Consider the following 17,439-nt stretch of genomic DNA (forward strand, 5'->3'; position numbering starts at 1 on the left):
CCCACCTGGTGTTAAGTGGTTCTAAATGTTTGTCGTTGAAAAAATGCTCTACCTAAAATTTAAAAAGTTTTAATTTATTTAAAATCCGAATGGGGTCGAATGGGCTCTTCAGAAATTACCCCAGCGTGCGCTATAAACCGCCTAAGCAAGGACAATACAGATTTGAAACGACATTCATTTAAACACGAATCTATTATTTTAATTTTGAAAGTCTATATTGTTTTTTTTTTTATGTTTGGATGGGTAGACGAGCTCACAGCACACCTGGTGTTAATTGGTTATTGGAGCCCATAGACATTTACAACGTAAATGCGCCACCCACCTTGAGATATAAGTTCTAAGGTCTCAGTATAGTTACAACGGCTGCCCCACTCTTCAAGCCGAAACGCAATACTGCTTCACGGCAGAAATAAGCGGGGTGGTGGTACCTACCCGTGCGGACTCATATGAGGTCCTACCACCTGCCACACCCACGCCCTAATCACGAGCTCAGCCCATCCAAATATACATTGAATGAACTCCGCAGCATGATGAGTCTCGCATACATGTACACATAGGAAACATGCAACTTTCACGATGATACCCCAACTAGGAATAAAGCCTGGACTGCCTGATACAGTCATCAAGGCCACTGATCATCTAACAAAATAAATTATTAACCTAAAGCTCCGCTACGTCCCACATGGCGTTTGATGAGATTGTTTATGCGTCATTAAGCTCTGGAATGAACATTATGACATGTACTTTTCGGAACGACCGACTGTCAGCAGGCCAAAGCTCCCCATTGCCAATATTCATGAGCGACCAGACACCAGTTAAAAATTTCAGGAAAACCAGAAAATTCCGTAAGATTCTATCTAGAGGGTCTTTGAAGTCCTTTTCTGGAAATTTCTTGCAATAGGGTAATCGTGTCTGTGTATAGCAAACTCTCGGTGACTGACCTAGCGACAGAGTCCAAATCTTCATCACCGATGGACGCAGGCACCACGAGTAAAGGCGGATACGAGGGGCAGAGCTTGAACTCGGAGTTGACAGATGTTACGCGCCAAGCACCCTTTTCTGTGAAGCCTAAACGTTCCATCTGAAAAGAAAACCAAGCCAATTTCTATTATGATATTATTGAATTAGTTGAAGATTTTCGAATCAAGGAAGTGGTCTCACGAAGAACCTATACAATATTTTATTAACATAGCACAAGGGTCCGACCTTCATACGAGTCACCAATTCATTTTTTCTTGTTTTATTCATTCCGAAACTTCAAACAGTTTTGAATAACTTTCCACGTCATTACGGATCCTCCCGATCCATTAACGGTGCTTTAAGTACCACAAGCACCGGTCACCGTCCTCGTCGAACCCGTCGCTTGCGACGAAGGGCTCGACGAGTAAATTAACCCATAGACGCATCCCACTGAGTTTCTCGTCAGATCTTCTCAGTAGGTCTCGTTTCCGATCCGGTGGTAGATTCTACGAAGCACTGCTCTTGCTATGGCCAGTGTTAGCAACACGTCAAGGAGAAGCTGAAATAGTCTCTCAAGGCTATCAACATAGATAGAGGAAAAAAAAACAAAAAACACCTTTCTTTGACAATCATCATTACAACTACCTCAAGTTGTATTTTATCAAATTTAAATACTTCAACTATCCTTTTAGATTTCAAATACTATATATTTTTTTCTTTTTTATAATACATGCAATAAATGCATTCTTTTGCAATTACAATTCATATCAAAGAAGAAAGAAATATTAGACACAAGAAAAAGTGAAATGAAACATTAAGCTGTAATGTATCTCGTTCTCTCGCAGGCCTTTTTAAAGGATAAGACGTCCGGTGTATTCGTGTTGAAGCGATGCACCGGTGTTCGAATCTCAGGCGGATACCAATTTTTCTAATGAAATACGTACTCAACAAATGTTCACGATTGACATCCACGGTGAAGGAATAACATCGTGTAATAAAAATCAAACCCGCAAAATTATAATTTGCGTAATTACTGGTGGTAGGACCACTTGTGAGTCCGCGCGGGTGGGTACCACCACCCTGCCTATTTCTGCCGTGAAGCAGTAATGCGTTTCGGTTTGAAGGGCGGGGTAGCCGTTGTAACTATAGTGAGACCTTAGAACTGATATCTCAAGGTCGGTGGCGCATTTACGTCGTTGATGTCTATGGGCTCCAGTAACCACTTAACACTAGGTGGACTGTGAGTTCGTCCACCTATCTAAGCAATAAAAAAAAGTAATAATTGTCTTAAACGTCGTTAAGTGAAATAGGTACCAGGAGAACATAGAATGTAACAATTGCACTAAAACTACGTGACAACAACTTACAGATAGATAGGTGTTCACATTGCGATCGTTTCGAGGTCGTGACTGATAACGTTATCACGTGCCGCGAACTAATTGCATAATTCCACTAAATTATGCAAACTACTTGTTTGTTATTTGTACCGATAATTGACTGTTTATTTTTAACAGTTCGTATTAATTGATCTAATTTTACATAACGAATATTAAAATAGATATATATATATATATATATATATATATATATATATATATATATATATATATATATATATATATATATATATATTTTTATATAGTTACAAACAATAGTTACAAATTCTTTTTTTTTAATGAGAGTTGTCAAATTTGTTGCCCAGTGACCTTTCCAGTTTCACCAGGCACAAACGCGGGCTAAGCCAAGAGGGGGGAAATTTTTATTTTTTTGGTCTTCAGAATGTCAATAACAAATCAAAAGTGAAAATGTGAAATTAATCAAGTAATGCATAAATGCGCCACCCACCTTGAGATATAAGTTCTAAGCTGAGAGCCTTGAGAGGCTATATCAGCGTAACCTTAACTAGTAGGTGAGCTCACGGGGCTCAAACCTAACGACGTTGTTAACATGAACCCTAGTAAGAGCCGTGCTTCGCAGAATCTACCACCGGATCGGAAACGCGACTCACTGAGGAGATCCGGCGAAAAACTCAGTGGGCTGTGTCTGAGGGTTAATTTACTCGTCGAGTCCTTCGTCGCAAGCGACGGGTTCGACGAAAACGATGACCGGTGTTTGAGGTACCTAAAAGCATCGTTAGTGGATCGGGAGGAACCGAAATGACGTGTTTGGGGCGACGTCGACTGCTTTCCATTCTGTCCGCAGGATCGGGAATGCTAAGGTCTCAGTATAATTTCAAGAGCAGCAGAACTAAAATGTGATTGTTACGTAATTAATTGTGATTGTTATTTTACTTTTTTACACATACTCACTTCGATCGTGAACCAGTGTCGCTGGGTTGCCATGGAATCGTCGATCAAAGCTCGGTGCACGGACGACTTGGGCTGCTCCTTAGCCCAGGCGGCGTAAGCAGCAGCGAAAGTGTCCTGGATGGAAGTCAGGGGCGAGAGTGCGGCTGTTGACAGCCGGCGCCACCACTCCAGACACTGATCACCGGTGTTGAACGTACATCTGTCATTCGCAACAACATCTTTATATCGACGCTTGAAAGGCAAACGTGACTAAGCGACTACGCGTGAACTTTACAGTAGACTAATTTAAAGTTGAAATACCTGAAAAAATTTTATTTTAACGAATCTAGCTGTAGCATTGAAATGATTTTAATAGACCTAGAAATATATATTTTTTGCGCATCGAATATGGTTATTGCCTATCATTTATGTACAAAGCAGTTATTGTCGCTTAGTCACGTTTGCCTTTCAAGCGTCGATATATCGACTCGCCCGCTTCGCTGGGCATTTAAAATTAACGTTATTATTTATTGTCATTATTATTCAACACTCATATAAATATTAACCTATCCATTAAATACATGTATTTACTACATGGATACCAAGTTTCAAGTAAATCGGATGCATGGTTCAGTAGTTATAACGGAACATCCGTAAAAACCACTGTAGATTTATATATTAGTAGTTACAGATATCGATTTATAACATTTTTTTAAATTATTATTATTATTAGGTTCACACAAGGGTCGTTTTCAAATTTGGAGCCAAAAGCGAGTTATTTGATTTAATTCTCATAACCTTAATGTTACCGTCATTATAAGTACAGTAAATTTGTTGTCATGACAACAGGCACGTGGTCCTATAACTATATATTCGTAAACACGGTTAAATTAGGAATTATATACATTAAAAACTTCCCCAAATTTCATTCGTATCACTGGTTTGAAATTCAAATTCTAATTTGTTTGCTATTTTAACAGTAATGCGTGTTGGAATTCGGCAATTTTATTTAATCAGTATATAAAACAATAATAAAGGAAAAACTAACTGGATATTAGAACATTGTTAAAAACAAAAGAAGTACGATTTCTAAGCTTTCTAAAAAAAGTTCCTATTTAAATTGTCATCCGTGTTGGCGTTATCAAATGCGTAAAATGAAAAATATAAATGGATATTATATTATAATACTAGTGATCCCGCAGTAGTCGAAATTCGACTATATTTAATTGAAATTGTAAGCTTGTACAATATTATGATTCTATTTCATTAATCACAAATTTCGCCAAGACTACACTGTAGAAAAATATTAATAAAGAAAAACAATATTTAATCTATTCTCAATTTGACCCTAACGTCAAGAACAAAAGTTTGACAATAAATAAATAGTATGCATGCGTGTGTGCGTCAAATACATGGTAGTGTGTGTAATGTTTCCTTTATTGATTTATTGTACCTGTTAAGCATTATTTAAAAAAAAATTAGCATTGTGCACTTCTTCTCTATATTCTCTATAAGTGTGGAAAATTTCATACCCGTCCGTCCGCGCAATATTCGTAAAAAGGGATACAAAGTTTTTACTTCACGTATTAATATATAGATTATCAATAAATGAGAGATTGACTTGATTGTGATGAAGAATTTTTTACTCTGAACACGCCTAAATACCAAAAAATATATGAACAATTAAAGAAAGTTTAAATTCATGAAATCGTTATTTTTTTGGCGCCAAAATTGAAAAGGACCCACAACTGGATAAAATCTGCACACATAAACATTGAACTTATTTAGAAAAAAAAAAAAACATTACAGAATTCACCCTTTTGGGTGTGAGCGCATAGCTACCAGATAACGATTTCGGGATACAACAAAATAATAATTTAAAAATCATTTAGGCAACGGTTATCTTATTGTTTTTAAGGAAAATTTTACATATCACTTTCTTTGGGCTGTTGCCAATGTTTTTATCTGTCGGTAACCTCAATTCGGCGTAATGACAACAACGCTATCACCAACGTTGGCCCGCGCTTGACCAACGGTTGACCGAATCGGACCTAAATGATAGGAGCTGTACCAATGAAAATATGTAGACTTGTTTGAAGGTAAAAAAAGGTTAAAATATTCCGTCACACTTGATGCAAGATAAAGATAAAGAAGCCTTTATTAACAACCTTAATTCATATTTAGGTAATTTTTTTTTTCATTTGATATCGGCTAAGATTGTTTTGCTTTCGCATAGGCCTCCCCCAAATCCTGACATAAGTTCCGGTCGTGGCATTTCCTCTTCCACGTAGAGCCTGCAACGGCCTTTATATCGTCTACCCACCTTTGGAACGGTCGTCCTTTTAATCTTTTCCCCTCTCGAGGGTACCATTCAGTTACTTGATGTAAGTAATCTATAATTGCCATAGAGGAATTGGTAGACAAAACTAGAACGTAGTTTGGTAAAAAAGTCATAGGTGCGACACATGTGAACTAATTGGAGTGAAGACTTTCATACTCCGAAAGTGTTTAGGGATATTGGAGTATTTTCTTCGATTCTCGCGACTTGTAGACGTAAAACAACTTCTACCTTTCAATACGTATAATAAAATAAATAAAATGAGAATAACAATAACAATGACAATAAAATAAAACGTGAGATCATGGATTGTCATCGTATTACTTCTGACTTTCACGGGACAGTCGTCCGTGACCAAGAAAAATGTAAAGTATTGGAAAAGTCCGAGATAATAATATTATTATAATATTAATTATAATTTTAGAGGATATTGCGTGGAGTTCGAAACTTTAAAAAGGCGATACTTTAGAAACCAGAACACTGTGAGACACGCGGAAATACTATGTACAATAATAATGAATCTTCGCAAAAAAATCTTACATGTCAATCACAACTGGTCATCTACCTATACTAATATATAAATCTACAGTTTTTACGGATGTTCCGTTATAACTACTGAACCATGCATCCGATTGACTTGAAATTTGGTATCCATGTGGAAAATACATGTACTTAATCGATAGGCTAATATTTATGAGTGTTGGACTCCCTACACCAGTTGCGGGGGCGTTAATGATGAGAATATTTGTGGGGGTGAGAAATAATAATGTTAATTTTAAATGCCCAGCAAAGCGGACGGGTACAACTAGTTTTCTTATATAAGCTAATTCGTTTAGATTATCTATTACTGTTATTACCAGGGTATCATATCCACTAGCAGATGATGGTACTTACTTCAATTGGCCACCATTCTTGCAAAGAATGATCAGATGCTGTATATCCCGAATCTCCAAAGCATCGATGAGACGCAAGGGAACGGACGAGCCGGGTCCGTGTCGGCGTCTCGGCTGAGCGTGTAATCTGTAGTTCGACATGGCGATAGTGCCGCCATCTGCCGTTCTACTGACCCACTGCGAACAAACAACATCTATTTCGTTTATGCATTCCTAGTACATCTAACCTTGTTTTTTCTATACAAATGTTAGGAAGCGTCAATTGGCCGATCCTGTAGACCGAATGGTAAACAGTCGACGTCGCCCAAAGCACGTCATTACGGATTCTCTCGATCCATTAACGGTGCTTTTAGGCACCACAAGCACCGGTCACCGTCCTCGTCGAACCCGTCGCTTGCGACTAAGGGCTCGACGAGCGAATTAACCCATAGACACAGCCCACTGAGTTTTTCGCAGGATCTTCTCAGTGGGTCGCGTTTCCGATCCGGTGGTGGGGAGTTCATAGACACGACGACGCTACCAGCTAAATGCTACCAGTTATCAGCCAAATTACTAAAGTGGAAATTTTAATTGTATCGGAATGGTATTGCTTTTCGGAGCCAGAAGCAAAATAGTTTTTTTTTTAATTATAAGTACGTTGTTTTCTTGTCTGAAATAATATTAGCACAGTGACTCTCAAAGTTGTCGGACTGTGCCTCAGAATTTAGGTATCTATGTAATTCATGTTTACAAAACCTTTTTTTAGGATTGAAGGATTACTGGTGGCCCGGAGGCCTTTCCATTTTCACTTGGACAGGTGGGCGAGCAACAGCACTTGGACAGGTGGCTCAGCCAGGAGGGGTGGGATTTGCTAACAGTTGCTCGAGCGCCTCCGAAGGAGACCTAACAACTCAAGAGCAGCTGCTTCGCGAATGAATCTGCTACCGGATCGAAATGCATGGGTTAATTTTTACAAAACTGTCGATTTATAAGATCTACGAGGGAGTTAATTAAAAGTTAAGCGATGAAAAACATACCCTTCAAAATGTCTGTGATGAGTAACCCAAAATTAGAATCATTTACATATCGAAATATTGGTTATCTAACCTAATTTCTCTAATAACAAGAAACTTGTTTTATTCATCTGTATAAATTAAAAATATAATCTACGAGTATTTTGTATTTCATTCTTTTGCTTTACATTATTTTTTGTGCAACCTATAACTACATTATCCATCGATATAAATCATATGTAGCATTCATTCCCGTGTTTTCTAAGCTTCTGAGCAATATTTAACGTGATAATCGTTATGTGGAAAATGAAATTAAAAATTATTACAAACAAAATGATTCTATTAAGATACCTGACACGTGCGATAATGTTTTAGATAGGGGACTGTTTATCAACAACACCAATAAAGACTACAACAATTTTTTTTTTTTTTATGTAAATTATTAACTCTTTTTTTATTGCTTAGATGGGTGGACGAGCTCACAGCCCACCTGGTGTTTAGTGGTTACTGGAGCCCATAGACATCTACGACGTAAATGCGCCACCCACCTTGAGATATAAGTTCTAAGGTCTCAAATATAGTTACAACGGCTGCCCCACCCTTCAAACCGAAACGCATTACTGTTTCACGGCAGAAATAGGCAGGGTTGTGGTACCTGTGAGTGGCTCACAACCCTGGTGGTGGGCTGTGAGCTCATCCAACCATCTAAGCAATAAAAAAAAAGAATAATAACTTTAAAAAAGTACTTTTTTTTCATTATGTACCTGTCAATTCTGCCAAATAAACCAACGTCCCGTTTTGAGTAAAACTAAAAATGGTCACGTTACGTATACACATAATAATATGTGAACTTCGAACCCGACGCACGCGCACGCATTCCGATAAGGCGGTGCATCGCACTCTCGGGAATGCGAACTAGTCCTATGCTAAATGCTATAGAATTGTGATCTCGGTCGATGAACCTCGTGCAATCGACCCGATGACCTTAAAGGCCGACGCGCGTACTATTAATCGATTCTCGTATTATTGGAGACATTAATTTCCGCGACGTAGGTACCAGAATTTGGAGGACGCATGAAGTAGTCGTTAGCATCATTTTAGGTAATCATTTTCTGTGTCAAGAATATTGACGGCCCGTTTGAAAGGATGTGATTAACGTTGGTGACGTATGTCAAAAATGCCGGGCTATTCTCCTTGAGCCTGTTTTGAAGAAGGACATGCCAGAGCACCTAAGAAACGCCCAAGTTTATTTTAAAGTAAGCCTAAGTGATAAGTGGCCGAAAATATTACTGGAAACGAACGAAGAGCGAACGTAGTGATATGTTTTAGTAGGCAGTTCGGATAAACTTTGCTATAGTGGCGGAAGACGTTAAAAAGGAGATAACAGAATCATCTCGAACAATTGCTCATAGCACTAACCGTGGAAGCTACGGTACAAAGTACAGAGACAGCCGAAGTCCCTCTGTAGACCGAGAGCTAATGAACCATTTGTATCCATACCGTGAATCTGGCGCAATTAATACAATTTTCCGATTTTGTGGGTAGTTTGTCCGATAATTCAATGTAATCAACACACCGATTTTAGGCCTTGAAATGACCACCTCTAGAGCTCAGAGACTGTTAAAGTGGTGATTCCAGTACTAAGGCTTATTACCGGGTGGGGTATTATTTAGTCTGTTTAAATATGCCAACAGAAGTTCTGATGCACAGTAGTGTGATTTGTTGTCAAGTCGACTTTACGCTTCTAAAGCACCCGGTTTATCGGATCCTCTGGATCCATTCTCGGTACCTTTAGGGTCTCCAAGATCCGGTCACCAACCTAGTCGATTACAACGAATAGTTCGACGTGCGAATTAGTCCATAGGCGCAGCCTACTGAGTTTCTCGCCGGATCTTCTCAGTGGGTCGCGATTCCGATCCGGTGATAGATTCAGCGAAGCACTTCTCTATGGTCTCTCTAGGTCAGTAAAGTCACCTATCGGTCCGCGTGTAGCAGCTAATTAGGTTGTCAACTTTTTTTTCCTACCTAATCTGGTAGCCTTGAGAGTCTATGCCAGCGTAACAGTAGGTGAGCTCACGTGTCTCCCGACTGTCTGTCTGTCAACCTGGTGATGATTATCAACGAATAGGTAGCGGTAGTATAAGAACTTAGGTGGACGATCTCACAGTCTACTTGGTGTTAAGTGGTTACCGGAGCCCATACACATCTACAAAGTAAATACCGCCACCTTGAGATATGAGTTCTAAGGTCTCAGTATAGTTACAACGGCTGCCCCACTCTTTAAGCCAAAACGCATTTTTTTTATTTTTTATTTATTGCTTAGATGGGTGGACGAGCTCACAGCCCACCTGGTGTTATGTGGTTACTGGAGCCCATAGACATCTACAACGTAAATGCGCCACCCACCTCGCATTACTGCTTCATGGCAGAAATAGGCATGGTGGTGGTACCTACCCGTGCGGTCTCACAAGAGGCCCTACCACCAGTTTACCACTCTAATAAAAGCGTCGCGCTCGTTCTATTTTCGCCTGCTCCGGTTACGTTAGGACGTGTGTTACCTGCACGAACTCGCCGGGGATGGGCGAGAAGCCGGCGTCGAGGTCGGGCTCGTCGTAGTGCGTGCGGTGCCGCGGGAAGAGGTCGGCGGCTCGTCGCGGCGGAGGCTCCGGCGGGGCGCGGTAACGCTCCCGCTCACCCATCTCGCTCGACGACGCTGTCACCTGTCGACACACAAACAAACGTCTCATTAGTCTTATTACACACTATACTTTAAATCGTTTAGATATTAATCAGAACAAGTGGTCGCCGGGTCTTTTTTTTTCCACCGAAGAAAATGAGAAAGACGTGCGAGTTGAACCTCACTAAAAACTCCTGCCGCTCACAGCCGGCGCCTTACCCCGGACCGGGCGGGAACCCAGTCGGAGCTATTGAGACGACGGAACAGGGTTTACACAGGGCATATGACATCTAGTCGAAATTCGACTTTAATTAATTGAAATTATAAGTTTGTACACTATTAAGATTCTATTGTCACAGTGTACAAGAAGGGCCGCGGTACGCGAAGAATGGCGACGTCTGGTCAAGCGCACCACCAACCGAAGTGATGACCACGACCACTCTGCCAAGAGTGCATACGACTGAGAAAAATTGTCAAAGACTATTTATACTTCTATAATCACAGATTTCGCCAAGACTACACTTTAGACAAATAATATTTAATCTATTCTCAATTTGGCCACGAGTTCGTCTACTCTCCGAGAATTAAGGTGTTATTCGTCGATATTTGAATTTTGCGCTGACAATATTTAAAAAAAAACTAAGCGAAACTAAACGGTAAAAGTCGTTTTAATCATGTTTACGACCCGCGAATACCGAATAAAATACCAATTTATTGTTGTTCAATAAATATGCGAAGAAAAGTTCATTGACGTCTCAACTCAACTGTGTTTATTTTACTAATAGCTTTTACTATACCGGCTTTTTGGGTGGGCCATCTGTTCTATGAGGCATACAAATAGGGTTGCCACCCGTACTTTATTTAATAAAATATTGTACGTTATTTCAAGTAATTATAATCTATACTTAATGTGGAAAAAAAAGTACATGAAAATAATTTTTTGGCATGATTGGGTTTCTTTGCGATTCGGAAAAGTTTAATCATATGTATTTTATTCGTTAACGCCACATCACCTAGGCACTCCTTTTTTCAACAAATATTTCATAACGGAACTTGTCAACAATGTCACTGTCTTGTTTAATTTGTTCAATTGTTATAAAAAAATATGTATTTAAACATAATAATAATAATAATAAAAAGATTTACTACTTTATATTAATACTGTGTACTTTTTTTCTATCTATAATAACCAGTGTACTTTATATGCAAAAATAAAGGTGGCAACCCTATATACAAACTACAAGTAAGCTTTTCAAGAATTGGAACATGATTAATCTTTATTATTAATGTATTTAAATAATCATCAATGTAAGCCTGGGCACGCCTGATAACAAAATAAAGTCGAGTGATAGATAACTAATATAATATCATAAATGAGAAAGTTTATGTTTGTTGTTTATCACGCATAAATGAGTATGTATTTATAACGTATTTATTAACATGAAATTGTTTTTAATTTAGATTAATGGATACGTTACTTTTTATCATGGCCAATGAGAAAACCGGGTGGGTATACATGTTGTATACATGTTGTTGAAAATTCCTAACTATTCAATTACGGTTTAACGCTAGACTATCCGTAATCTCTTCTGCCTGTCTGCACGAGTTATAAACAAAGCGATAATTTCCGCATTCCCGATCCTGTGGACCGAATGGAAAGCAGTCGACGTCGCCCAAAACACGTCATTTCGGATCCTACCGATACACTAACGGTGCTTTTAGGTACCTCAAGCACCGATCACCGTTCTCGTCGAACCCGGCGGTTGCGACGAAGGGCTCGACAAGTTAAGCCACAGACACAGCCCACTGAGTTTCTCGCCGGATCTTCTCAGTGGGTCGCGTTTCCGATCCGGTGGTAGATTCTGCGAAGCACGGCTCTTGCTAGGGTTCGTGTTAGCAGTGTCGTCATCGTGAGCTTACCTACTAGTACGGTGAATCTAGGTTACTAGAATAAGTAGGGGAAAAAAATCCGTCCATTATTTTGCTGCTTAGACGGATGAACTAGAGCACGGTCCATCCGATTTTAAGCGGTTACCCGGCTTCACAGACATCAAAAAGCGAATGTGGTCTATATCGCAACTGTACAATAGTTCAATTCCTTCATCGTGGATGTCAATCGTGAACGTTTGGTAAGTAGGTACGTATTTCATTAGAAAAATTGGTACCCGCCTGTGGGATTTGAACAACCGTATCGCTCGATACTAGTATATAAGTTTCTTATTCATTTTGGCCAAGACGACTTGTATCCAATATATCTAGAAATAATATATTAAGAATAAATGGTTTTTTTTTTTAAGTAATAAAATAGCATCAAAATATTTACACCACACCCGCACAATACCTCGATCAGTCTCATCATTTTGAGGTAAGAGGAACACATTGGAATCACCAAAACTAACATGTCGTTGACTAGTCAATGACACGTCTCGCGAAAGGACTCGCGACCGACTGAGGTCTTTCCGTTTGAAATTTCATAACGAGAACTTTTATACCGATAATAATTTGTATTCGATTTTGTTTAAACAATTGTTTACGATAAAAATATATTTGTTTTATTGACATTGATATTGTTAAGTTGGGAGTGAGTATTAAAATATGTTTGTTCATTGAATATTGTGTATTGTTTCTAGTTTATGGCCCGTCGTTGGTCAGTCGGTCGTAGGAAGCCTATGAGATAACAACCCCCCTCTAAACACTTTAAAATACTTTAGCAGTGACCAGAGATTAGAAAAAATCCGTCAAAAATCTAAATAGTGCTTGTAATCTTCTATATAACTATATAAAAATGAATTGCTGTTCGTTAGTCTCGCTAAAACTCGAGAACGGCTGGACCGATTTGGCTAATTTTGGTCTTGAATTATTTGTGGAAGTCCAGAGAAGGTTTAAAAGGTAGATAAATATGAAAATGATCGGAATTAAATAAAAATAACAATTTTGTTTTCCCTTTGATGTGTCCCCGGACGGACGGATTCCTTTTGTTTGTTTTAAGTTTATTTTATACAAAAGTTTAGGTATTATATTTATCGATTCAGGCACAACGAAGTCTGTCGGGTCGGCTAGTTTCAATTATATATATTGCCCTGGTAGGCAGACGAGCATACGGCCCACTTGATGGTGAGTGGTTACCGTCACCCATGGACTTCAGCAATGCCAGGGGCAGAGCCAAGTCCCTGCCTACCGTCAAGTACTCTCCACAAGCCTCGTTCGAAGAAGGATATGTGATAGCATGTTTGTTATTAAATCAATTATCCGAAGCAAAACAAGTGCTATTAGAGTTTTTGCATTAAAATTATGACGATAGCTTTGTATACGAAGCAAGAAACGTGACGATAATTAAATAACACAATTTTAATCAATATTACACGGGTCCGTGAAATTACGAAACAACATTACAAAAAAACAACTTGCAACAGGTGTCCGTGTGATTGTCTAACTCGTATTAATTTTTTTTTATTGCTTGGACGGGTAGATGAGCTCACAGCCCACCCGGTGTTAAGTGGTTACTGGAGCCCATAGAAATCTACAGCGTAAATGCGCCACCCACATTGAGATATAAGTTCTAAGGCCTCAAGTATAGTTACAACGGCTGCCCCACCCTTCAAACCGAAACGCATTACTGCTTCACGGCAGAAATAGGCGGGGCGGTGGTACCTACCCGCGCGGACACACAAAAGGTCCAACCACCAGTACTAATACATAGTTTACGAAAGATAGGCCGTCACTACTCTTTTTGTTTATCCTACCTATTCTAGTAACCTCGAAGGTTTCTTTCTAGGTTCACCGAAATAGTAGGTGAGATCACAGGGCTCAAATCAGGAGGTGTCCGAAACGCGACAACTGAGAAGATCCGGCGAGAAACTCAGTGGGCTGTGTCTATGGGTTAACTCACTCGTCGAACCCTTCGCTACAATAGGACTTGTGGTCCTAGTGGGACTAGGTATTAGAGTCGGACGGGTTGCTATCGTCATTCTACCCATATTTGCCGCGAATCAGCCATTTGTTTCGATTTGAAGGACAACTGTTCTGTGCAAGTTCATTACGTCTCGAGGTCGGTAACGGGACTTATATGTGTCTATAAGCTCCAGAAACAACTTACTACCAGATGAGCAGTGAGCTTGTACGCTCTTTTATGAGATAAATAAACAAAAACCAGGAAATAAAGCGTGGAAACTAATAATAATTCTCAAGATATCTGCGTGTACATCACAATAGTGATGTTAAGAAGACTGTTCCAAAAATATATTAGGTAGTACTCGTATTATCGCAGCCTACAAACAAAGCAATACTTATACCTATACTATACTAGCAGACCCGGCAGACTTCGTAGTGCCTCAATCTATAAATAAAAGACCTAAACTTTTGTATAAAATAAACTTAAAACAAACAAAATGAATCCGTCCGACGGGGGACACAACAAAGCAAAAACAAAATTGTTATTTTTATTTAATTCAGAGTATTTTCATATTTATCTACCTTTTAAACCTTCTCTGGACTTTCACAAATAATTTAAGACCAAAATTAGCCAAATCGGTCCAGCCGTTCTCGAGTTATAGCGAGACTAACGAACAGCAATTCATTTTTATATATGGAGATAGTATAAGTATATATTATAGTTACCAGTAACGTCAGACTGGTAGCACGAACCACGTGAGATTTGTGTTCAGAGATATCTATTAATAGTTTCATCAGAAATAGAACCGCAGTATCACATATATAAATGTATGACTATTATTACTACTATGTTAAGAGAACAATCTCACATAAATTCCATTCAATATTTATTGACTTTATGTACTCATTTTAAAACGTTTAAACCTCAAATGTTGTCATGTGTTACTACCTACTTCTATTGGCTATTTTAAAAGTTGCGCAGTCGCAAAAGCTTTGAGTTACTTTATAAAGCACACGTCCGGCCTCGCGTGGAGTACTGCTCCCATCTCTGGGCCGGGGCTCCCAAATACCAGCTTCTTCCATTTGATTCCCTACAGAAGATGGCCGTTCGGATTGTCGATAATCCCATTCTCTCGGATCGTTTGGAACCTCTGGGTCTGCGGAGGGACTTCGGTTCCCTCTGTATTTTGTACCGTATGTTCCATGGGGAGTGCTCTGAGGAATTATTCGAGATGATACCGGCATCTCGTTTTTACCACCGCACCGCCCGCCACCGGAGTAGAGTTCATCCATACTACCTGGAGCCACTGCGGTCATCCACAGTGCGCTTCCAGAGATCTTTTTTGCCACGCACCATCCGTCTATGGAATGAGCTCCCCTCCACGGTGTTTTCCGAGCGCTATGACATGTCCTTCTTCAAACGAGGCTTGTGGAGAGTATTAAACGGTAGGCAGCGGCTTGGCTCTGCCCCTGGCATTGCTGAAGTCCATAGGCGACGGTAACTACTCACGATCAGGTGGGCCATATGCTCGACTGCCTAGAAGGGCAATAAAAAAAAAAAAAGAGTTCCTCAATAAAACCATTTGCATCAGTGCCAGTCTTCAAGGAGACAAAATAATTATGTAGATGATTTTTCCTATAATGTAGTTATAACATTGCTTAAGTTTTGCCTTTTCTAACAGACAAAACACACTCCGCTTTTCTTAAGCAATGTATTAATAAAAATAGTGGGTGTGTTCGTATTAGCTAATATAAAATCGATGTTTGACTAGTTGGTCTTGAATATCTGACACGTTATTAGAGTATTAGAAAGCGACCTTGCCGTTACACAACACTGTCATACTTTGTTCTTAAGGTGTGATTCCGAACTCGGAAACAAGCAGCAGTGCTGTTGCCGCAGAGCTGACATTAAAGTGCTGCCCAGCAGTGACGCGTCTGCCGCCGCAGCAAAATTGCTGCCTTTTTTTTTCTAATTATGCTGATAGCTTTGAGAGGCTAATTCAGCTTCGCCCTAACATGTAGGTGAGCTCACGGCGCTCAAACCTGACGACGTTGCGAACACGAACCCTAGCAAGAGCCATGCTTCGCAGAATCTACCACCGGATCGGAAACGCAAGAAGAGAACGCGCTGACAAGATCCGGCGAGAAACTCAGTGGGCTGTGTCTGTGGGTTAATTCGCTCGTCGAGCCCTTCGTCGCAAGCGACAGGTTCGGCGAGGACGGTGACCGGTGCTTGTGGTACCTAAAAGCACCGTTAATGGATTGGGAGGATTCGTAATGACGTGTTTTGGGCGACGTCGACTGTTTACCATTCGGTCCCCAGGATCGGGTATGTAGTTTCCAGCGGCCACGACAAGAATGTTCTCATGTCGCGCCGTCTTCTCAAAATGGCGCAATGATGCCGACTGTAAATACTTACTGACTGAGTCAAGCTCCAGGTCATCATAGATTGCTGCCTAGCTCGGAATGTAATCTCATATAAGCTTATAGAGATCGTATGGCGACAAGTAGTGCCGCGACAACACTGCTGCACGCAGCGTAGTTCGGAATCATACCTTTAATAACACAAAGTGTCTGCAAACAATTAGTACTGTGTAAATTCAAATAACACAATTTAATGCGGCCGGAAGTTTGTTTAGGCTAATTGTAAAGAAAACGTTGTAAATAATAATAAACTTCTAGTAATTCATTTTAAGGTTTAATCTCGCTTTTATTATTTTCATATTATAATTGTAATGTCTCTGAACATTTACGATTCTTTGCACAGAACTAACAGTATCTTGAGGTCGGGCAGTTTGTCTTAGTTATGTTTACGACTAGCAATAGCCGATGAAAATACTAGAGTTGTTAATGTTTATCTACTGTCATGAGAAACCGTGTACTCCCAGAGCGATTTCTCTATAAAGTGGTGAGAACACCTAGTTATTATATAAGCGCCATCCATTTTCTAAGTAGGTATCGCCATTACAAAAAACTTTCGTAATAGTCATGTAATAGTTAATGGCTTGAAGTGTGCGTAATACAGACATCATTACACGAATGCACAAGGAAAACGGCTGTCGGAGAGGAGTGGCGGCGTGTTGTGAAACTTGCCACTGACACCTAAAGTGATGACCACGAGCACTGTGTCAAGAACGAAATCGACAAAGAAGAAGAATTCCGAACTGCGAAAGTATCAAAACAATAGGGATCCGGCCTATTTCTGTGTGAGTTAATGTCGGCTTCCACTTTTTTTATTGCTTAGAAGGGCGGACGTGCTCACAGCCCATCTGGTGTTAAGTGGTTACTGGAGCCCATAGACATCTGCAACGTAAATGCGCCACTCACTTTGAGATATAAGTTTTAAGGCCACGGTATAGCGGTGGCGGTATCTACCCGTGCGGACTCACACAAGAGGTCC

General features: G+C 39.9%; 1 protein-coding gene across 6 annotated transcripts in view; it reads right to left on the reverse strand.

The window, feature by feature from the left end:
- Positions 1-17,439, reverse strand: part of LOC101740354 (myotubularin-related protein 3) — a 70,987-nt gene that overhangs the window by 15,024 nt on the left and 38,524 nt on the right. For all 6 annotated transcript variants that reach the window (XM_038016495.2, XM_062673111.1, XM_062673112.1 and 3 more), the window contains 4 exons: positions 10,030-10,191; positions 6,481-6,656; positions 3,270-3,468; positions 942-1,081 (listed from right to left, as the gene is read on the reverse strand). In XM_038016495.2, the coding sequence (XP_037872423.1) occupies positions 942-1,081; positions 3,270-3,468; positions 6,481-6,656; positions 10,030-10,191 (677 nt within the window). The remainder of the gene's footprint in view (positions 1-941; positions 1,082-3,269; positions 3,469-6,480; positions 6,657-10,029; positions 10,192-17,439) is intronic.

This window comes from Bombyx mori, chromosome 16 (assembly GCF_030269925.1).
Source record: "Bombyx mori chromosome 16, ASM3026992v2".
Taxonomy (NCBI): Eukaryota; Metazoa; Arthropoda; class Insecta; order Lepidoptera; family Bombycidae; genus Bombyx; species Bombyx mori.